The sequence below is a fragment of the Aegilops tauschii genome, chromosome 3 (assembly GCF_002575655.3).
Source record: "Aegilops tauschii subsp. strangulata cultivar AL8/78 chromosome 3, Aet v6.0, whole genome shotgun sequence".
NCBI lineage: Eukaryota > Viridiplantae > Streptophyta > Magnoliopsida > Poales > Poaceae > Aegilops > Aegilops tauschii.
This window is the reverse complement of record NC_053037.3, coordinates 609,874,025-609,898,159: the sequence shown is the minus strand read 5'-3', so window position 1 is coordinate 609,898,159 and position 24,135 is coordinate 609,874,025. Positions and strand designations below refer to the sequence as shown.

At 44.1% G+C, this 24,135-nt stretch overlaps 1 protein-coding gene and 1 long non-coding RNA gene across 2 annotated transcripts in view; both read right to left on the bottom strand.

The window, feature by feature from the left end:
• Positions 1-22,980, bottom strand: part of LOC109763162 (polyubiquitin-like) — a 107,716-nt gene extending 84,736 nt beyond the window's left edge. Inside the window, exons 1-3 of the mRNA XM_073511301.1 lie at positions 22,844-22,980; positions 19,848-20,524; positions 13,099-13,570 (exon numbers count right to left, since the gene is read on the bottom strand). Coding sequence (XP_073367402.1) covers positions 13,099-13,570; positions 19,848-20,514 — 1,139 coding nt within the window. The 5' untranslated portion in view covers positions 20,515-20,524; positions 22,844-22,980. The remainder of the gene's footprint in view (positions 1-13,098; positions 13,571-19,847; positions 20,525-22,843) is intronic.
• Positions 9,827-11,246, bottom strand: LOC141042552 (uncharacterized). The gene is made up of 3 exons (XR_012205754.1): positions 10,877-11,246; positions 10,582-10,803; positions 9,827-9,894 (listed from the first exon to the last, which is right to left on the bottom strand). It is a non-coding gene; the product is annotated as an uncharacterized lncRNA (long non-coding RNA).
• Positions 22,981-24,135: the final 1,155 nt, after the last annotated feature.

Genomic DNA, 24,135 nt, shown 5'->3' with positions numbered 1-24,135 from the left:
CAGCTGGCGGACGGGAGGGGCTTTAGTCCCGGTTGGCCTGGCCAACCGGGACTAAAGGTCCCCGAAGGCCTTTAGTCGCGGTTGGCCAGGCCAACCGGGACTAAAGGCCCATCCAGCTGGCGGACGGGAGGGGCTTTAGTCCCGGTTGGCCTGGCCACCCGGGACTAAAGGTCCCCGAAGGCCTTTAGTCGCGGCTGGCCAGGCCAACCGGGACTAAAGGCCCATCCCTATATATAGGACTCAGCTCACTTCACTTCACTCAGCTCACTTCACAATATTCAGAAGGGGGTGGTGGGTTTGCTTTTGGTTCCTCCTATGCACACAAGGTGTTCGATGAAATGCCCGAGAGCCTGAAACAAACATGATATGAAGTGTCCGAGCCACACTTGAGCTTTCTCATTTATTTTTCCTCCGCGATCGCGGTTAGCAACTTGAACCTTTCATGTGTCATTGATAAAATATGCATGTGTGTAGTTCATTGTTTAATTTGTATTATTTCTAGCTAGTTAGTTTAACAAATGCATGATGGTTAATTATATACTTTATATAATAATAATGTAGATGAATCGGCAATGGATGTACGGTCCCCGACTCTCCGGCGAGTTCACTACGGGTTTGAAAGATTTCCTCGTAGTGGCAAATGCGAACAAGCAGCAAGGTTTTATTATCTGTCCATGTGCTGTCTGTAAGAATCAGAAGGGTTACTCCTCCTCAAGAGACGTTCACATGCACCTGCTTCGGCACGGTTTCATGCGAAGCTATAATTGTTGGACCAAGCATGGAGAAAGAGGGGTTAGAATGGAAGAAGATGAAGAAGTGGATGATATCGATGACAACTATCATGATCATTTCGGTGATACTTTCATGGAGGATGATGCTGAAGGTGGGGAAGGGTTAGGTGAAGGTGAAGAAGAGGCACATGATGAGCCCGCTGATGATCTTGGTCGGACTATTGCTGATGCACGGAGACGCTGCGAAACTGACAAGGATAGGGAGAATTTGGATCGCATGTTAGAGGATCACAAAAAGTTGTTGTATCCAGGATGCGATAATAGTCTGAAAAAGCTGGGCTGCACACTGGATTTGCTAAAATGGAAGGCACAGGAAGGTGTAGGTGACTCATCATTTGAAAATTTGCTGAAAATGTTGAAGAATATGTTTCCGAAGAATAACGAGTTGCCCGCCAGTACGTACGAAGCAAAGAAGGTTGTCTGCCCTCTAGGTTTAGAGGTTCTGAAGATACATGCATGCATTAACGACTGCATCCTCTACCGCGGTGAATACGAGAATTTGAATGAATGCCCTGTATACACTGCATTGCGTTATAAGATCAGAGGCGATGACCCTGGTGACGATGTTGAGAGCGAGAAACCCAGGAAGAGGGTTCCCGCCAAGGTGATGTGGTATGCTCCTATAATACCACGGTTGAAACGTCTGTTCAGGAACAAAAAGCATGCCAAGTCATTGCGATGGCACAAAGAGGACCGTAAGTCCGACGGGGAGTTGAGACACACCGCTGATGGAACGCAATGGAGAAAGATCGACAGAGTGTTCAAAGATTTTGCAGCTGACGCAAGGAACATAAGATTTGGTCTAAGTACTGATGGCATGAATCCTTTTGGCGAGCAGAGCTCCAGCCATAGCACCTGGCCCATGACTCTATGCATCTACAACCTTCCTCCTTGGTTGTGCATGAAGCGGAAGTTCATTATGATGCCAGTGCTCATCCAAGGTCCAAAGCAACCCGGGAACGACATCGATGTGTACCTAAGGCCATTAGTTGATGAACTTTTACAGTTGTGGGCCAGACCTGGTGTACGTGTCTGGGATGAGCACAAAGGAGAGGAATTTGACCTACGAGCGTTGCTTTTTGTAACCATCAACGATTGGCCTGCTCTCAGTAACCTTTCGGGACAGACAAATAAGGGATACAATGCATGCATGCACTGCTTACATGAGACTGAAAGTGTACGTTTGGTTAATTGTAAGAAGAACGTGTACCTGGGTCATCGTCGATTTCTTCCCCGAAATCATAACGTAAGAAAGAAAGGCAAGCATTTCAACGGCAAGGCAGATCACCGGCCGAAGCCTGCGGAACGTACTGGTGCTGAGATATTTGATATGGTCAAGGATTTGAAAGTCATCTTTGGAAAGGGTCCTGGCGGACAATCAGTTCCGCGGGGAGTTGACGGGCACACACCCATGTGGAAGAAGAAATCTATATTTTGGGAGCTAGAATATTGGAAAGTCCTAGATGTCCGCTCTGCAATCGACGTGATGCATGTTACGAAGAATATTTGCGTGAACCTGCTAAGCTTCTTGGGCGTGTATGGGAAGACAAATGATACAAAGGAAGCACGGCAGGACCAGCAACTTTTGAAAGACCCAGATGACCGGCATCCGGAATGGTTTCAAGGTCGTGCCAGCTACGCTCTTACCAAAGAAGAGAAGGTCATTTTTTTTGAATGCCTGAGCAGTATGAAGGTCCCGTCTGGCTTCTCGTCGAATATAAAGGGAATAATAAATATGGCGGAGAAAAAGTTCCAAAACCTGAAGTCTCACGACTGCCACGTGATTATGACGCAATTGCTTCCGATTGCTTTGAGGGGGCTCCTACCGGAAAATGTTCGAGTAGCCATTGTGAAGCTATGTGCATTCCTCAATGCAATCTCTCAGAAGGTAATCAATCCAGAAGATCTACCACGGTTACAGAACGATGTGGTCCAATGCCTTGTCAGTTTCGAGTTGGTGTTCCCACCATCCTTCTTCGATATTATGACGCACCTCCTGCTCCACCTAGTCGAAGAGATTTCCATTCTCGGTCCTGTATTTCTACACAATATGTTCCCCTTTGAGAGGTTCATGGGAGTATTAAAGAAATATGTTCGTAACCGTGCTAGGCCAGAAGGAAGCATCGTCAAGGGCTATGGAAATGAGGAGGTAATTGAGTTCTGTATTGACTATGTTCCTGACCTTAAGACGATTGGTATTCCTCAATCGCGGCACGAGGGGAGACTAAGTGGAAAAGGCAGGATCGGAAGGAAATCAACGATATGTATGGACGGTCATTCTATGACTGAAGCACACCACACAGTTCTGCAAAATTCCAGCTTGGTGGCTCCGTTCTTCGAGCAACACAAGAATATTTTACGCTCGGACAACCCGGGGAAGCCTGAATCCTGGATTAGAAAGGCCCACATGGAGACTTTCGGCAGTTGGTTGCGAAAACATTTAATGAATGACAATGATGTTGGAGATCAGCTGTACATGTTGGCCAAGAAACCATCTTCGACTATAACGATTTTCCAAGGGTACGAGATAAATGGGAATACATTTTACACCATCGCCCAAGATAAAAAGAGCACCAACCAAAACAGTGGTGTCCGCTTTGATGTAGCAACCGAGAATGGGCAAAAGGTCACATATTATGGTTACATAGAGGAGATATGGGAACTTGACTATGGACCCTCCTTTAAGGTCCCTTTGTTCCGGTGCAAATGGTTCAAGCTAACAGGAGGTGGGGTAAAGGTGGACGAGCAATACGGAATGACAATGGTGGATTTCAACAATCTTGGTTACCTTGACGAACCATTCGTCCTTGCCAAAGATGTCGCTCAGGTTTTTTATTTGAAGGACATGAGTAGCAAACCGAGGAAACGGAAAGATAAGAAAACGATCAGTACATCATGCGAAGATCCAAAGCGCCACATTGTTCTTTCAGGGAAAAGAAACATCGTGGGAGTGGAGGACAAGACAGACATGTCAGAAGATTATAATATGTTTGGTGAAATTCCGCCCTTCAAAGTGAACACTGACCCAAGCATTAAGTTAAATGATGAGGATGCTCCATGGATACGGCACAATCGTAAGCAAGCAGGGACACAAGGGAAGAATTGATGTGTAATAATTTATTGTACCAAACTTTGTTGAATGGATCATGTGAATTAAAATGAATTAGTTTTATTTTTCTGATTTTTTTGATATATAATTGTATTTTTAAGATTTTAAAATGAATTAGTTCTATTTTTCTGATTTTTTTTGATATATTATTTGTATTTTCAAGATTTTAAAATGAATTAGTTATATTTTTCTGATTTTTTTGATATATTATTTGTATTTTTAAGATTTTAAAATGAATTAGTTTTATTTTTCTGATTTTTTTGATATATTATTTGTATTTCAAGATTTTAAAATGAAATAGTTATATTTTTCTGATTTTTTTGATATATTATTTGTATTTTTAAGATTTTAAAATGAATTAGTTTTATTTTTCTGATTTTTTTGATATATTATTTGTATTTTTAAGATTTTAAAATGAATTAGTTTTATTTTTCTGATTTTTTTGATATATAATTGTATTTTTAAGATTTTAAAATGAATTAGTTTTATTTTTCTGATTTTTTGATATATTATTTGTATTTTTAAGATTTTAAAATGAATTAGTTTTATTTTTCTGATTTTTTTGATATATAATTCTATTTTTAAGATTTTAAAATGAATTAGTTTTATTTTATATGAAAAAGGACCTTTAGTCGCGGTTCGTGACACGAACCGCGACTAAAGGCTCTTTCCGCGCGGGAACGAAAGCGGCACGAAAGTCCCTTTAGTCCCGCCAGGCTGCTCCTCGTCGCTGTCGCCGTTGCCGCGCCCTGCCCCGTCGCCGGCCGCTCCTCCTCGCCATCGCCAATGCCTCCCCGACCTCGCCCTGCCCCGAGTGAGCTCCGACGCCCTGCACTGTCGCCATTGCCGCGCCCTGCCCCTTCGCGCCCGCTCCTCCTCGCCGTCGCCAACGCCCGCCGCTGCCCCTGCCCCTGCCGTCGCCGCCGCCGCCGCCTGCCTCCCGCCGCTGCCCCTGCCCCTGCCGCCGCCTGCCTCCCGCCGCTGCCGCTGCCCCTGCCGCCGCCTGCCTCCCGCCGCCCGCCCGCCGCCGTCCTCCTCAAACAAAGAAAAGGAAGAACAAAAGGAAGAAGAAAAGGAAAAAGAAAAGGAAGAAGAAAAGGAAAAAGAAAATAAGAAAAGGAAAAAGAAAATAAGAAAAGGAAAAACAGAATAAGAAAAGGAAAAAGAAAATAAGAAAAGGAAAAAGAAAATAAGAAAAGGAAAAACAGAATAAGAAAAGGAAGAAGAAAAGGAAAAAGAAAATAAGAAAAGGAAAAAGAAAATAAGAAAAGGAAAAAGAAAATAAGAAAAGGAAGAAGAAAAGGAAAAAGAAAATAAGAAAAGGAAAAAGAAAATAAGAAAAGGAAAAACAGAATAAGAAAAGGAAAAAGAAAATAAGAAAAGGAAAAAGAAAAGGAAGAAAAGGAAAAAGAAAATAAGAAAAGGAAAAAGAAAAGGAAGAAGAAAAGGAAGAAGAAAAGGAAGAAGAAAAGGAAAAAGAAAAGGAAAAAGAAAAGGAAAAACAAAATAAGAAAAGGAAAAAGAAAAGAAAAAAGAAAAGGAAAAACAAAATACTTGGCAGTGCTAAACAAAAACTTCTATGCAAATTAGTGCTCAATAATCTTATTTTTAAATTCCTCCTCCTCTATGTCCCCTTAATCTTATTTTTTAATTCCTTTATACTTAAAGAATTTTACTACATGCAGGAGTGACATATGGCGGACAATAGAGCCGAGCCGCTTAGGGATCCGGAGGCTGAACGTTATTTAATGGGCATCATCAACAACGAGATTCCTTATGTGCCGGGCTCAGAATATGAGCAAGAAGAGGATGTAGTCTCTTCTTTTCTGAACCTTGACGGTGGAGATGATCAAGAAGGTGAAGGAACGGACATTGTCGACGGAGGACAACCGTCAACAAACGACGATCTCGAATTGCAAGTAGCAACCACCTCCGGCGAGGTATATATATACATTGAGCCTCTCGTGATACAAACTTACTGAAATGTGAATACATATGTATTAACGCGCGCGACTCTCTTTCTTTTTTTAGCCCTCGGCCGGATCGAGTACGACAAAGCGTGGCAAATCCAAGGCGATGAAAACAGGAGAAACATATGCCATTGAGTTTGTAAGTGAAACCGGCAAGCCCCTACAGCACACCTCAAAGTTTATCAACCAATGCGGAGTCGTTGTTAGAGACAACGTCCCGATCACCGTCCAGGAATGGAAGGAGCCAAAGAAGGCACGTCTTGGTTTCAGTTTTGTCGACAAGAGAACGAAAAAGGATTGCTGGAGAAAGCTTATGGAACATTTCATTCTACCTCCGGAATACAACAAAGTCGATGAATTCGGTAACGAGGTTCCGGGTGGACGTGAGAGGAGGAGGCTAGTTAAAGAGTTCGCTCTTCAGAAGAGGGGCGAAGCATTCCGGAACTTCAAGAAAAATTTAACCCGTGACTATGTCAACAAGGGCAAGACTCCGGATTTCAATGGACAACATGAGAAACTGGAAGATGATTGGCCAGAATTTGTGAGGCAAAAGCAATCGGAGCATTTCAAGGAAATATCGAAAAAAAGTAAGGATAATGCGAGTAAGAAAAAGTTCCATCATATTATGGGGCCAGGAGGATACCGCCTTTCGGAGCCTAAGTGGCAGAAGATGGAGGAGGACTTGAGGGTGCGAGGAATCCCTCTAGGTACAGAGGGATGGGACCCAAGGGCCAAAAGCTGGTGGTACGGGCATGGGGGATCGCTAGACCCGGAGACAGGGGTGTGTGTTCACCGGAAGAAAAAGTTTGCTCCCACCCAAGCCCTTATTGACGCAATGACCCAAGCTCAAGAGGGCTTGATCAAGTTCAACAGAGAGAAAGACGCACTGACAACAGCCCTCGGGAATGATGAACACGGAGGACGTGTACGAGGCAAAGGCAATGTTCCGTGGAAAGTAGGGTTTTCCCAGGACAATGACCCGTACTGTTACAGAAGCCGTAAGAGAAAGACGGACCGGGATGCAGATCTTATGGCGAAGTTTGCATCGGAACTCCATGAGTTGAAGCAGACCGTGCATGAACTAGTAAAAGAAAAATCGGCTGCAGGGCCGCATGAAGATCATGAAGCGCATCGCGGAAGCCAGCAGCGGAGAAGCAGCGTGGCTTCCACGGATGCCCCGCCTGGTGCTAGTGCACCGATGATCGAGATTCGTGCACCGGAGCCTCACTACCCCGTGGATGATGTAAAGGAGATGAAAGAATGTGATCTGCATTATCCCGTGGGGAACGTTTCCACGAAGGTAGCTAGCGGCAGTGCTTTACCCTGTACACCTGGAGCACTCCACCACAACAACCCCATTGCATATGGCTATGCTCGTGTCACAGTGGAAGACATAGTCCAAGGGTTTGAGGACCTGGAGATTGACAAAGCTACACCCGAAGGGGAGAGAAGACTTGGAGATGTCAAGCGCCAGATCATTCTATGGAAAAAGAAGTACATACTGTTTCCAGGCGAGGCGTCAAGGCTAACAAGTCCACCCCCTCCAATGGTGGTGGTGGTGGTGGTGGTGGCGGTGGTGGTGGTCGTGGTGGTTCACCTACACCTCCTTCACGCCATTCGACGCCGTCCCCCGATCCACAACCTCCGGCGGGTACGACGCCCCCCAATCCTCCTCCGGCGGGTACGACGCCCCCCAATCCACCTCCGGCGAAGAAGCAGAAGCAGGCGGACAGCAAGGAAACCCGCTCCTGGACTATTAACCCGGACCCTTATGTACCTAAGACCACAAGGGTACCGGAGCCATCACTGAAGCCTCTCCTCCCAAGACCTTGGGAACTTAGTGAAGCTGAAACAAAATTGGCCGCGTCTGCTCATTATGAGAAATGGAAGGCGGATATGAAGGCGATAAAAGAGCCTGAGCCCAAGCAAGTATTCACTGAGAAGCAAAAGAAGTGGGCTAAGGATTTTTTGACGACACCGTCCCAAGCCGAGCTGAATATGCCTGACGACTATGGACATGAACTTCGTAGGCAAGCAAAAATATTGAAGGAGGAGAATGAAGAAAGTAAAAAAAGCGGGAAACAAGTTGACCAGCTCGGGATGCAGAATAAACAATCGATCCCCCCGCTCATAGTGAAAGCCGGTCCGGAAGAGGACCCCGAGATCATAGCAGCTGCGGCAGCACTTGGATTGACTGTAGCGAGTGCCATGAAACAAGCTTCCGAGATGGGTTTGACTCTTCGTGCCTTCTTAGGCCTTGAGGATGCGCCAGTATGTGAGATAGCATTACAATATGTGCGGAATGGGCCTCTCGTCGAGCCTGCGCCGGAAAAGAGTCTACCACCACAAATGCGAAATCTGCTACGTTGGTACAAGCAATTCATAACATGGGCCGACAAAGAATATGTTTATGCGGATGTTACAGAGGAGCATCACACCAAACGGTACTCTGTACAAGTTCATATGAGTGAATTGTTCCAGCTGTTCAATCTGCGCGACCTCGACAAATCTATGCTGAGTTGCTACGTTCTGTAAGTGATTTATTTCTACCTCATCTCGTTCTTCATTGCCTGCACTATATATATATATATATATATATATATATATATTGTCCTAACTATATTGTTGCGTACGCTATTATGCAGATTGAAGATTTGGGAATGCAAAATAAGAAACATCCATGATGTTGGGTTCATTGACCCACATATCGTTAATGGACATGTGTTACAAAATCACCCCGAAGACGTGGAGAAAGACTTGTACAAGTTTCTTAGAAAGCATCAACTCAAAAGTCATATTCTATTTCCTTACCATTTTGGGTGAGTGTTTCTCTCTTGTGCCCATTCTCTTTTGTTTACTCCATGCATGATATGTCTAATCGATGAGTTATGCATGACTGTGCATGTAACGTGTCCGCAGGTTCCACTGGATTCTGCTAAATATTGAACTTCACACCTCCAGAGTTCTAATCATGGACTCTATGGATTCGGATCCAAAGCGTTGGGCCGACATGAGAAAAATGCTGCAAAAGTAATTATTTTCAATCATTTGAGCTCTATATCGATCGGTCTCTTTCGTTCATTTCCTAATATCAAGTAACTAATAACTCCCTTGTTCATTTAATTTTCTTTGCCCTGTAGGGTTTGGAGACGGTTCTCAGAAGAAATTGTCGATGAATTCAAACATGAGCTAGATTTTAGAAGGTTAGTTAATGTGGATAAGCAGCCACCGGGGACCAATCTATGTGGATACTATGTTTGTGAGAACATCCGGAGACACACCTCTGAGCGGAAGGCATCGGATAGCGTGCGGAAGGCGACGGATAACTTGCGGAGGAGGCTTAGTCCAGAAGCTCGCTTCCGACCAATTCAAGATGAATTAGCAGGATTTTTCATGAGGGAAGTCATCAATCCTAAAGGAGAACACTATACCGAGGACGAAGAAATTTATATGCATACCCGAGATTGAAACTTGTTCGAAGTTGTATATGGTCATCCATCCTAATTGTGTATGGAAACTTGTTCGAAGTTGTATATGGTCACCCGAGATTCAATATATATTATATATTCCTCTTGAATTCTTCTTGTTTGAAATTTCATATGCATGTATATAGTAGCGTAGAATATGTGTACTGAAACTTCATCAAAATTAAAATAAAACACAAAATAAAATATAAAAGAAATAAAACACTACAAATTAAAAAGAAACCAGGTTTAGGGGGGCTAAAACCCTAAACCTGCGGAGGAGGCCTTTAGTCCCGGTTAGCCACGAGAACCGGGACTAAAGGTCCTCCGCCCCGACGGACCCCTGGCGCCCATGTGGACGGGCCTTTAGTCGCGGTTCGTAAGAGGCGCGACTAAAGGGGGGGTCTTTAGTCGCGCATATTTAGTCCCGGTTGCACAGTTGGGACTAAAGGCCTTTGCGAACCGGGACTAAAGGCCCATTTTCTACCAGTGGATGCATGCCTGATTCTTTCTTCTTCTAGCAGCTGTGATTGATTCATCAATCAATCAATCCATTGCACCTGCAAATCTTGCTTAGTTAACTCATTGGTTTTATCTTCTTCTGTAATTAACAGTAAAGTAAATGGTACAGATATTATTGCTCAAGTTAATGCGGGTAAATGGTACGAAAGGGTTGCATATAGAGTCAAGCCAAAGAAAATGATCAACAACTCAAGAGGTAAATACTTCTTCGCCTCGAAACATAATAGAGCCTTGCAAGTCAGTAACAATGTAATCTTGACTCTTCAGGGTAGAGACCATTGACGTTGCACAATCTGAATAAAAAAAAGGAACTACAAAGAAAAATGCAGACTAAAGATTTTAGAAGCTTATTAACTGCTTTTGATTCTTCTAACTAAAGGGATGAAGAAATCATTATGATTAAACAAACATGCATTTGGCAGTGGCATAGTCAATGCTGACGCCAATTGCTGGAGGATATTCAGTTCAAAAGTACGTAGTTATTTATTAGTTCAGTATATTCGAAAGATGCAGGTTGCTCCCATCCTAGTGTGAAGTCCTGCTCCTGCATGTAAAACGAATTTAAAGTAAGACATCAAGGCATCAGGCACTTAGCAGTTAAATACTTCGCCTCACAACATCACAGAAGTGTGCTCATCCTTAAGAATGTACTTTTATGAGAACAATGATGGACTAAAACAACTGCATATTCAGAAATAAAAAAGTAACACGCAAGAGGAAGGTACCACGGTGAGGGGAAGGAGTGACACTGCTCGCGAGGATCGTGGGCATGGTAGGTCGGCGGCGGCTGCGCCGAGGAGCGTCGGAGGCGCTGACGCTGCCACGCCTGAGCCCACATGCAAAATTTAAAATACGTAGTGCCTGTACTGTATTTCTCCCCTTCCATGGTGTTAATTCTTGCTCCACTATGTATATCAATTGTTTAACGAGGCAAAGAAAGTGCAGCCCTGAAAAAACTGAAAGCCTAAGCCAAGAAAGTGCATCCAGTGGAGCGGAGATGCGAGGAGCTTGGGTCTTTACCAGGGAAGGGGTGTGACGAGGCACAATCAGATTGACCTTTCGCGCAGCCGGCCGCCGCCCTCATTGCCGCACACGGAGGCTGCCTCCTCGCCGGATCGGGTCGGAGCGGCGTCCCAAGAGACAAGACGCACACGGTGCCCGCCGCCTCGATCTACCTCTCCCGGCGCAGCCCATCTCAACGAGATGTGGCCGTGGTGGATCTGGCCGCTGCCCCGCTGACTTGCTCGACTCGATCTGGGGCGTTCCCGCTTGAAGAACAGAAGGTGAGTGGAGGGCAGCGCCGGCGGGGAAGAGAGCGGCACGGGCGGGGAAGACGGCGGCTCGGGGTGGGAGGGAAGAGGGCGGCGCCAGCGGGGAAGAGGGCGGCCCTGGGTGGTTCTCGCTCGAGGGCAGGAGACCTCGCTCGTAGGTGCGGGCGATTGGTTTAGGTTTTTTTTCGCTGGTTAATTTCCGTAGGTTTTTTCGTTGGTTTTTTCGCACCTGTCTTGGGTGCGATCGGAGGTTAGGCCCTGGAGTGCGTGGGGCGGGTGGGGGCCTCGGTACGAGGTTTTTTCGGTTCGTGGCGGCTCAGTGTGAGGTGGGAGGAGGTACCAAAAAAAACCATGGGAGGTGGGACGAAAAAAAAGCTGGAAGCGAGACTACCAACTGCTCCATTAGGAGTAGAGATAGATATAGATATAGATTACTTTTTCTCACAATCTGGGCAGGATTTTTCGTTGAAATAGATGAACATTTCACAGATGATGATTTTTTTCCTAAAAACTTTTATTTTCACACTGTGCATCTTTTTTCAAGCAATAATCTTGGCAATTCTCGTGAATGTAGGAACACTTTTTGTTAAAGGAAAAAGATAGCATCACCAATGGAGATTCAAACACATGTGCTCTGGATTGTATGATATAGGCAATTTCGATTTTCTATAATGGTTCGTTTGCTGCTTGCAGGCTGCAAAGGTGAAGCATAACGCCTGAAACTATTAGCAACATGTGCCCGCGCAAGGACTGCATAAAGAACAGTTACCCAGCTCCCCTTGGTCGTTGAGCTGGACTGTGCAGAGGCGGTAATAATGATCAAGAGTCCCGTGCAGAATAGCTCGGAGTATACGGCACTGGTACAGGACATCAAAGGAATGATTGCCAAGAGTACGAGGGAGATAGTGTTGGCTCAAAGAACAAGGTTCCTCATGGCCTTGCTGCCTACGGTAGATGCACACCTCGCACCGCCATGTTGTTTGGGTCGAGGACAAATGAAATTGTACGCCTGTGTACGGCAGATTCTCCTCCTTAAGAAATATAAAGCCCCCTCGCAAAAAATAACAAGACCAGTAGTAGAGCAAGGAGCGAGCTGTGTTAATATCGCGTTACCTGAGCATTGCATGTCAGAGGTGCACAGATATATCCAAAATTTCGCTTTTTCATCATTTGTAAGTTCCCGAAGAAATTTGTCTGTTTTGGTGTCAATCGAATCAATTAGATACTCCCTCTGTTCCATAATGTAGTGCCTATATATTTTTTATAAAGTCAAACTCTACAAATTTTGACCAAATTTATAGAGAACTATTTATATATACAATGTCAAATATGTAAAATATGAAAATACATCTTACGATGAATCTAATAATATATCTTAGGCATTTTAAATGTAAATGTTTTTCTCCATAAATTTGGTCAAAATTTGTAAGGTTTGATTTTTCTAAAAATTTATAGGCACTATATTATGGAACGGAGGGAGTATGATATATCAATTCCAAAGAAGACTTAGTTTCCTATCCCAATTCCAATTAGATATGATATATCACATTCACGATATGCAATAGTAAATCTTGTATAGTAAACATGCAATAAATGTACTTGTTAGGATTCCAATTGCTTCAACTTTTGACTCCATGGCATATATATGGAAAACACAGAAATTTGCCGCACGAGTATGTAGTACTATGCGGAAAGGAAAGAAATGAGTCGTCAAAGCTGCGTGCAGACTGTATTTCTCAAATCAACTTACTTATGCCAACATAGACCAAGATAGATAAGTCAACTTACTTCTTTTCTTGATAGACAAGAACCACTCGACACATCAGCGAACTAGAATGATAGTTTTACAGATAACATATCACTACCAGAACCAAACTAAGGTACTAGAATGATGATAATACACCACTACTGGAAGTTCGACTGCAACAGACATGAACTTGTTGTTCGATGGCAGGCCATGCATCTCAGCAACCACAAAGGCGGAACACCAAATGAAGGGTAGAATCGCTCTGAATGTTGTAGTCCGCCAGGGTGCGGTGGTCCTCCAGCTGCTTGCCAGCAAAGATGAGGCGCTGCTGTCTAGGGCTAGTGCCATCCTTCTCATAGATCTTCACCTTGACACTGTCGACAGTGTCCGAGCTCCCAACCTCAAGGGTGAGGACCTTCCCTTCCGGTGTCTTTACAAAGATTAGCATCAGAACAGTTGGAATACAGGGGAGGAGGATGAGGAGAAGAGTGGACCCTTTACAAATGTTGTGGTCAGCCAAGGTGAGCTTGCCGTCCTCCAGCTGTTTGTTGGCAAAGATGAGGCACTGCTGGACCTTCGGAAAGCCCTCAATGTCTTCGATCTTAGCCTTCACGTTGTCAATGGTGTCTAGGCTGTCTACCTCGAGAGTGATGGTCCTGCCTTCTAGCGTCTCTGTCACGAAGATTTGCATCTTTTCTTGGAGGTCAAGCGTAAAATCATGCTGGATGCCGTAATCCGCCAGTGTACGGTTGTCTTCCAGCTGCACCCCATCAAAGACAAGGCGGTACCGCTCCTGAATCTTTGCCTTGATGGTGTAAAGGGTGTCTGACAAGTGGACCCCCCTGAGGCAGATTTTCCTGCCGGCGGGATTCTTGACAAAGATGTGCACTTTGGATGGGCTAGCAAACCAAAAAATCACCAATTGTTAGACAATATTTAGGCTGTAGAACAATACACAAAAACGTCAACAATTCCATCAGGTAGTACAAGCAAGTGCCTAAATAAAGAAACACTCCAAGCAAGAAGAGAAATCTACTCTGTAAATACCTTGTTTATACAAAACATGGTATCGCACTAAGCCTAGCATGCAAAGATCAAGACTTGAGCAACCATAAAATTATACATGGTATCACTCAGTTCTGTATATTGAAAAGACTAGTTATAAGTATTCATCAAGTGATACTTCTATTCGTTTAACACACTTGTCAAGTGAAACGCGTGTTCTTAACCGTGTAGCAACAAACATCGGCATCTTTCTCTACTCTCCCCCTATACAGCCACTACGGTGTTGTCTTGCTCCCCATAGGCATTTCCATCTTCACCTTCCTCAAGGGAGAACACAATCTCACTCCTCACCTCTCTCTGCCCAAAACTCACTCCACTACAGCTGCATCATCAGTTCATCACCTTCCGGTCCCCCATCAGTCTCGCAATTCCGTTATGCTAATGGTCCACTCCACCATTTTGTCCCACTCCGATGTCATGTGCGTGCCAAGCAGATCTCTACCATGTTGCCAATCACCACCAGTGATGGATGGTGGCATCTTACAATGGACAATCATATAGGACATGCGGCAATTCAACACATGTCGTACTATGTGGTAACGAAGGTGCACCATTCTATTCTTGCGGCAGTGGCAAACAGTATTCATCTTCAAGTATGAGGCCTCACCTTCAGCAAGCTTTGCTACCTATCGTGTCAGGACAAACATCAAGTTTCTCCCATTTCCTCCTTGTCAATCATCGCACACCCCTACACCTATACTCCCTCTCATCACAATTGTATTCAAAAAATATGATGATGCATGTCATCAGATGTGCATGAAGCGAATTTACATGCGACTAACCAAATCAAAGGAGAAAAGCTATTTTGTTTATTATCCTCCATATATAAAAACAAAAGGTACAACTACAAACAAAGACAACTCACTAATCCCACACTTCAAAGAATATGCATGGCCAATATAGCTGGAGAAGAACATTCATGGCGATGGCACCGACTAGCTCTGTGTGCAGATTTGGAAGCTTTTCAATATTAACACGTTAATAATATGCACTATTTGATGGAAGGGGTTGGTCTTTTCCAAGAAATCAACAGATCAAATAAATAAAAACAGGATAAGAAGCAGAAAGCACACATGTAGAAACCATCTCTCGTTTTAATCCAATCGACCAACTATTGCTTGTTGCTGTGACAAATGTTTTTCATTGTGAACAGAAAAGATGAAACTACAGTTCAGTATAATGAAGTAATCTTCTGGCCAAAAAAATTACCAACTAATAGACATAAGCTTGTGCGTGTGGATAGAACAAGCAATCACAATACATGATTAAAAGGTTTGATTACAACTTGTATTGATTGCAAGGTTCAAGATTAATAAAAAATTTATAAGCACTGACTAACATGAAATCAAATCTTCCGTTACCGATTGGCATATCAATTACTGATTAGATCTTTATAGAACAGTTACAAGTGTTCTGTGATATTTTAGTTCCTTTTTCCAAGAATATGTAGCTAAAATATAACGTGCCGGTGTTCATAATGGGACTATTAGCACCTGAGGAGTACTTGAACACTGGAAGCTCATATTTGACAGGCCGAAGAAGAGTCGATTTATTTCGATTAGCCAGCTGAGGGATCTAAGATAACAAAGTATGTGTTCCAGTATCTGATAATAGAATTTATCCAGTGAACAAAATGCTTTCCTAACAGGATACTGCACTGATCCTAAGTTCCTAACAGCAACCGAGGGGTTGATTTGCACCGAGCAGCTACCATTAACTGCAGGAGACACACATACAAAATAGAAAAACTGTCTAAAAAAGAACTCGGATCACTTACTCATCCATGTCGGCACCGTCAATCTGCGACGAATGGCTGCCACTGTCGTCTTTGTTGTCCCCGCCGCTGCTGCCGCTGCCGAAAAGTTCCTCCACTTCCTCCTCCGAATCTGCCAACCCCATCAAACACGCAAGCCACTCAACGACCCCGCACAGAACAAAGAATGTTATGCCTACGCATCATGCACATTGCGAGCAGGGGTCAGTAAAACTCAACATGCATGCTACCTTCCGTGCCAGAGGTAGAGACAGCAGGAGCAGCTTCCTCGACATGGTCTTCCAGCTTGGGAGCAGCGGGCAACAGGTGCAGGCGCTTCTTCGGGGGCATTCTGGTAGGCTGTCTGTCAAGGAATTGATTTTCATGTTAGTAAAGGATTCTGTGCAGGCATCTCTGTGACAGTCAGTAATTAGATATGTCAATTAATTGCTAATGGAAGAATTGATTTTCATGTTAGTCAAAGCGTGATGCAGGTGCAGCAAGTTGGAGTGGGGGTGGGGTACAATTGGAAAGAGAAATCGCATAGATTCACCACAAAAATGTAAACATAAAGTTCTCAATTCACTTACTAACACTTTCTAGATTAGAACCAACAGCTAGCAGGCAAAGCCAAGTCAGCCAACAAGACAAACCGTTACAGAAACTAGCCTAGAGCACCTTCCAGAGTTGCTACACTACAAAGCATCGATCTTAATCGGAAAACAGAATATTCAGGCTTAGTAACTATAAAGTTAACAGCATGCATATGCTTCCGTCCGGCTTTTATATTTATATAAAAAAACGTCAACACTTGCATGTTGCAACAGGTCGTACAAGCAACGACAGAAATATCTAGTCACAAAGGCTAACGAATACATGTGACAACCTTTGCTAAGACCGACAATCTTTGCTGTTTATCCTGTGCATATAAACAAAACAAAATTTCAGAAATATGAAGTGTCTAACTTATTAGGTTCTGTGGTGTGAGGACATACATATAACAAGAACTGCTATGTGTCACCGATCCCTAGACGAAGAGTTTCTTCCACGAGAAGAAGTGATGGACAATAATCCTAAGATCTACTCCCTCTGATCGGAGGGAGTAACATATAAGATGATATGAGGTTAGCAACAAATTCCATGAGGATCCTACCTGACACTGACATAAGGCTCTAGAGAGGGCTAGAATTCACCCAATCCATATGCAAACAATTGCACGGCGGTAGATCCGATGGGGTGGAAAACAGTTAGTCCCTCCGTAAAGAAATGTAATAGTGCTCAGATCACTACTTGTTATACAGCAAGTGCAGTCTAGGGAGCCTTGTGTGCGAACAAGGGAAAAAAAACTAGAATTCACCCAATCCATATATGCTAACAATTGAGCGGCGGCAGACTGGATGGGGGAAAATCATGAAAAGGTTGCCCACACATCATCAATCTCACCCGAATTCTATGAGACCTGGTCTCATATAATTTTTCCCCCGCAATATATAGCAACAGAAGACTATTTTATTATTAGCAGGAATACAGGCACCGCAACCAAAGCAATGTGAGGAAACACGGGCAGGGGGGGTCGAGCCATCGCAGCAAACACTGGAGCAGGGGAGGAGGGGCGGATGCATCTCGCTAGCCTACACAAGAGAAGAGCAGCAGGGCTCTCAACAACACCGTCTCTCTCTAGTGATCGGACTCGGAGCTAGGTCAGGCGGGTAGGGTTTTGGCGTCGCGTCGGGTTGCTCGGGGAAGGAGGAGGACCCAAAATTTCAGGGCGCGGACCAATAAGATGAAAGGGAGAGGGAGCGGACTAGGGCTTACCGAGAGGAGAGGAGGAAGATCTCCGATCGAGTCCGGTAGGAACTGCGTGCGGGCGGCGCTGCGGCGGAGGAAGGAGAGCGGTCCAAGCGAGAGACAGAGAGGGTTTTCCTTTTAGAGAGGAGAGGTGGGGGGAGGGAGGCCAACTGACGACGCGGGCCCACGGACCACAAACCTGGCGCGGGCGGGTCGAGCCAGCTGGAGAGATGCTACACTTACGGGAATTTTCTACGGAAAACCTTCACGGGGCTGAGGTGGAGACGCAGGAATTAACCATGGGCCGGTCGGTCCCCAAGGTTAAATGCAGGAGGGGGGCTGTCAGGCTGATTGATTGTATTGGCACACGTCTTCCCGTAAGTTCCTTCCGTGATCCCAGCCCCGTAAGTGTAGCATTTTTGAGCCAGCTGACAGGCCGCGCAACCCAACCCTGCCCTAGCCCCCCACATGAAGACATGACTTTTCTTTCCTTTTGACCAAGGAACGAGAAAATACTACCACTTATCAATTTATCATGCTCATATGAAATTTTGACAACAAACATGAAAGTGCATGTAAATTTTCGTAAGAAGAAGACACACGTGTTGGTTAGGAAAAGAGAATATGAGACTTTCAAGCACGTATTTGTGGATGTGATCGAGCCCCACCACGAAAGCTACACGAGTACGTTGTTGGATAGGCCGCCTCCTCCACCTGGCCGCCACCGGTGCTCTGGTTTCCTGTGCCTCCCGTCGCCGCCGACCGAAAAAAGGGAATTGTGCATGCGAGGGCGGCAACGGCGACAAGTGGTTTTGCACCAAGATGTATTGTTCATAGGACTTTCAAGTGGGTATTTTGATGCCTTTCTATTGCTTATCATATACTCCCTTTGTAACTCTGCTCATTAGTATAAAATATTTTTAGAGACTTGTATGTTCAGTCTAAAACATCTTATATTGGTCAACACAGAGAATAATTAATAGATAGGGGGATGGCGTTTTGGCTCCCGGGAGCATTTGCTCCTGGATGAACAATAATGCGAAAAATAATATTAAATATTTTTGAAAAATTCTGATTTTTTTTGTAGATGATTGTATTAGTGTCGCAAACATGCATGACAAATTTCACGCAAAACAGAGCTGCGGTGTTTCGTCGGCAAAAAAACAAATTTGGGATGACATTTTGGGGTAACTTTTGGTGTTTGATTTTTTTTTGTACAGGCCAAAATATTTAATCTTTTTGCCCCAAAATTTGCAGCTGACATTTGGATGTGACTAAGTACACACAAAAAATTGTCATGATTTTTTTTTCATTTCAAAATTTTTTTTTGGCCCCGGGAGCCAAATTGAATTTTCGATAGATAGGCGCATATCTGATGCAATTATGAAAGATGCGGCGCGTGTGGGTACTTGTCACTATATGAATGAAAAACCATATGTTGTCAAGTTCAATACACATTTCTGGGTTACAATTTTCTTTTTGTGCCAACGCACGGGGCAATCATCTATTAGCTCCGACCCATAGTAAGTGTCGCAGTTTTGAAGTTCAAAACTGCAACATTTATTATGAATTGGAGGGAGTAGTTTGTATAGTTGTCGTCATCTATGGCTATGGAAGAAATATTGTTATTCTTTTTTTTTTGAGTAGTTTGTATTGCTTACCACATGTGTCACATGGTAAGAAATATTGTTATTCTAGTTGCTGGTTATTCGCACAATATAATCTTCATAATAAAAATGTGGTGTGAACTCCGATGTACTTGTTAGAAAGTAAAACGAGAGGCAATAGACAGGGATGTAAAGTGAAGGGTTGTCTTTATTGATGATTGAGTACAGGCATATATAGCAGCGAGGACGGGGACGGGGACGAAGTGATTTCAACTCTTATTTGCAGTTCAGATTCCAACTCATGTGACACTGATGCGGCTCACAATATGCAATAATAAATTTTCTTTGTAGATGAAGCAGTGTTATCATCCTCATCACTTCAACTTTTGACTGTGATGACATAGATGAAAACATGGATACAGAAATTAACCACACCGGGTATGCAGACAGGAAAGAAATGAGTAAACAAAGAGAGGAGGCTATTTGTTGGCCAAACAGACTGTATTCTCTCTTGAAGTAGTTCCTCTTGATAGATGGATAAAAGAAACTACTCAACCACATTAACATACTAATAAATAAGAGTACACAGTTTTACTGATAACACACCACACATCTACCGTGAAGCAACAATACCGGAGCATACATGTATACTACCGTAGAGTACTAGAATGATAGTTCACTGATAACGCACCATTATTGTAAGGAAGGCTCCTGCAACATAAAACTGGTTGTTGAATGGCAGGCCATGCAGCTCAGCAACCACATTGGCGGAGCACCAAATGAAGGGTATCCTCGTTGTGAATCTTGTAGTCCGCCAGGGTGCGGCCATCCTCCAGCTGCCTGCCAGCAAAGATGATGCGCTGCTGTATAGGGGGAGTGCCATCTTTCTCGTAGATTTTCACCTTGACATTGTCGATGGTATACAAGCTCTCAACCTCAAGAGTGATGGTCTTTCCAGTCAGCGTCTTCACGAAGATGCGCATCATTCTACTTTCTCCTGGCCTACACGAGCGGAGGACAAGGAGGAGGGTGGACTCCTTCCAGATGTTGTGGTCAGCCAAGGTGCGGTTATCGTCCTCCAGCTGTTTGTTGGCAAAGATGAGGCACTGCTGGCTCTTGGGAAATCCATCCATGTACTGGATCTTGGACTTCACGTTACCAATGGTGTCTAGGCTGTCGACCTCAAGGGTGATGGTCCTGCCTCCCCACGTCTCCGTCACGTAGATTTGCATCTTTTCCTGGAGGTCAATCATAGAGTCATGTTGGATGCCATAATCGGCCAATGTACGGTTGTCTTCTAGCTGCACCCCATCAAAGACGAGGTGGTACTGCTGCTGGATCTTTGCCTTGACGGTGTACAGGGTGTCTGATGAGTGGACCTCGAGGCATATTGTCCTGCCGGTGGGGGTCTTGACAAAGATACGCATTCTGGAAGAGCTAGCAAACCAAACATCACCAATTGTTAGACAATATTTAGGCTGTAGAACAGAACACAAAAAACCTCAACAATTCTAGGTAGTAGAAAGAGCCCAATATTTGATAATAGAACAACAAGCAGGAAGAGAAATGTACTGCATAAATACTTTGTTTATACAGAACAAGGTGCCACACTAAGCTAACATGCAAAGTTAAGACTTGAACAATCACTAATAATATACTCAGTTCTATACATATTGTAGAGACCGGGCACTTGCGGTGGGTTTCCCGGCAATGTGTGTGACTCGCTTTCCCCTTTCTAGTTTCCTTGAATTTGGCTGATGGCTTGGGACAATTGTATTTCCGTTATGATCATAATGGGAAGGGGTTATGTCTGGTTCAATACCATTTCTATTGTAGAGACTAGTTAGGTGTCATGAGTTGCTACGGAATAAAATGGAACATATGGTATTATCAATCAAGTGATACTTCTTTTGGTGAACACACCTGTCAAGTGGAGTTTTTCACAGGGTAGCAACAAACATGGGCGTTTTTCTCTACTTTCCCTGTTTGTCTCAGCATATATACTCACCAAATTGTATTATACCCTGAGCAAACTAAGTGGTAAACTAAAGGAGAATATTGCTGCTGTTTTTTGCTAAATATAAATTTCTAGTTACATTTGATATCAATAGCACTATAACTTCTCTGACACATACACGACAGCAGGACTGTCTCAAAAAGAACAACGGTCTATGTGTTAGCTTACAAAGTTGAGTCGCGAGCAAAGATTCACTGAAACAGCTCTGAATTTCAGTACCGGTGAAAGATTCCCAAAGACAGCTGATGAAAGTTAAATCATACTCTATCATGTGGATAAGAGAAATGAATGCACAAAAGTGAGAAAAATGAGTTAAGGCACCTAAACAGCTTAAGAGCTATCAGAGTCATGGGGGTCAGGATAGCAACAGACACTTCCAATCCACTGTAGGAAACATGAAGAGGTTCCAAATCTAGACAATGGCGGCCTGTTACGAAACTGATAACCGGACCAGAAGAGCTGATGGCCGTCAATGATATTTGCCATGACAGCATGGCGTCTCCACAGAACCTTTTGACAACATAAACACGGGTGCACTGGTATCAGGGTAACCAGGGAGCTCACACGGACGTGAGCCTAGCAGCATTTGGTAATGGAAGTTTTTATTTCATGTTATTTAAGGAACGATATGGTTGTGGCATTCTGGGTTGAGGGGAGGGGGTAGAATTGATACTAACAGCGTACAGATGAATGCCTAATCAGTCAACAAGACTCACCGCGTTACAGAAGCTAGCTAGCTAGCTAGAGCATCCTCCATAGTTGCTACCCTACAAGGCATCTTAAGCGAAAAGCAGAATATGCAGCCTTACCAACTAAAATTAACAGCTTGCAGATGCTTTAGTCCAGTTTTTAAAAACGTCAACACTTGGAACAGTCAAAGGTCTTGGAAGCAACCAGAAAAAATCTAGTCATAAAGGTTGACTAACACATATAACAATTTTGGACAATCTTTGCTGTTTATTATGTTATTGTTATTTAACTTATGTATATAAACAAAACAAAATTTTATAAAAATATGAAGTATCTAGCTTATTTGATTCCGAGGAGGACATACATTTAACAAGAAATACATAGAACAAGAAACATGTATGTGTATCTGATATGATATATACTCCATCGGTCTCTAAATGAAGAGTTTCTTCCACGGGAAGAAATGATGAACAATCCTACGATCTAGCAGAAGATGATCAGGTTAGCAACAAATTGCATGAGGTCCTGCAACCCTCCAATGTAATCCTAGCTACCTGACACTGACAGCAGTCTCAATAAAGGGCTAGAATTCACCCAGTCCATATATGTGAACAATCCGATGGGGGAAATCGTTCACATTTGTTATACAGCAGTACAATGTACAGTGAGCGTTCTGTGCAAACAAGTGAAAAAAACCTAGAATTCACCCAATCCTTATGCGAATAATTTGAACGGAGGTAGACTCGTCGGAGGAAAAATCATGAAAAGATTGCCATACATCATGGGCGCAACACCCACAATATACATAGCAACAGAAGACTATTTAATTATTAGCAGGAATACCACTGGTCGCCGTTGCAAGAGCAGGGGAGGTGCGGATGCATCTCGGTACCCTACACTAGAGCACCGTCTCTCTCGTCATCGGACTCGGAGGAGCTAGGTCAGGCGGGTAGGGTTTTGGCGTCGGGGTGCTCGAGGAAGGAGGAGGATTAAAAATTCCACGGCGCAGACGAAGAAGATGAAAAAGAGATGAGCGGGTTAGGGCTTACCGAGAGAAGGAAGATCTCCCTCCGATCTGCTCGAGTCCGATGGGATGGCGTGCGGGCGGCGTGGCGGCGGCGGCGGAAGGAGAGCGATCCAAGCGAGAAAGAGAGAGACGAGGGGAGGGTTTTCCTTTTTATAGGAAAAAGGGAAAAAAAGACGAGAGTTTTTTATTTTGAGGGGCGAAGGACATGAGAGGTGTTTTTTATAGGAGAGAATTCCTTATTTGGCCCTTTGTTAAAATCTGGTTCCCTATTTGGCCTTATAAATTTCATTTTTCCTTTTTTGACACCACAAGTTCGTTTTATTCCTTCCATGGCATTTCCGTCAATTTTTGCGGTTAACACCGTTAACTTCCACATGGAAAGTCCTTTGTACCCTTGCTTTAGCACGCTAGAAAAAAAATCAAAAAAGTCTCGTTTGACCGAACAATCCACAATCTCTCCCGATTGAGTCTCCCTCCCGATTCCCCTTTCTCCCCGAGTCCTAACCCTAGCTGCACGGCGCGAGGCACACAGCAGCGGCGGGGGCGCCAGGTTGGGAGAGCGCCATGGAGGAGGGCACGGCCGACGCGGATGGCGCGGTGGAAGGTGCGGTGGAGGAGGGCCACGGCGCTGCACCGGGCGGCCATGGTGGGGAGGCGGCGGGTGGTCAAACAGTGGAGGAAGGAGGAGGCTGCGCTGTGCAGGGCAAACCCGCGACGCCGGAGGGCCATGGCCATTTGGAGGTCTCAGCCTTGCGCGGTCAAGGCGAGCCGCAGAAGGGTGGCCTTCCATCACCGAAGAAGGGCGACGGCGCTGCATCGCGGGCGGAGGGCGGCCAAGACGTGGAGGAGGGGCGAGGCAGCGCTGTGCACAGGGGATATTTCATCAAAATACAAGGGAGGCTCTGTCCAATTTTCCAATTAAAAATGAAGATGTGCCAAATAGATCACATTGCCATCTTTTTCTTTTTTACTTCCAGTTAATAGTTTTGGTCACAAGATACACCAAGGGTAAATGGACTTCTCATGTCACATTTAACGGTGTTAGTTGTCAAAATTGACGGAAATGTCATAAAGGGAACAAAATGAAATTTGAGTGTCAAAAAAGGAAGAATTTATTTATTAGGGCCAAAAAGAGAACCAAATTTTAAGGAAGGGCCAAATAAGGAATTCTCTCTTTTTATAGTGCATATAAGATTTTCCTTTTTCGACTCAAACTTTTGAAATTTTGACAAAGTTCATAAACAAAATTAACTATGATTTTTTTTGCGAGAACAGTATCTATGAATCTAATGATATTGTTTTTTATTTTATGAT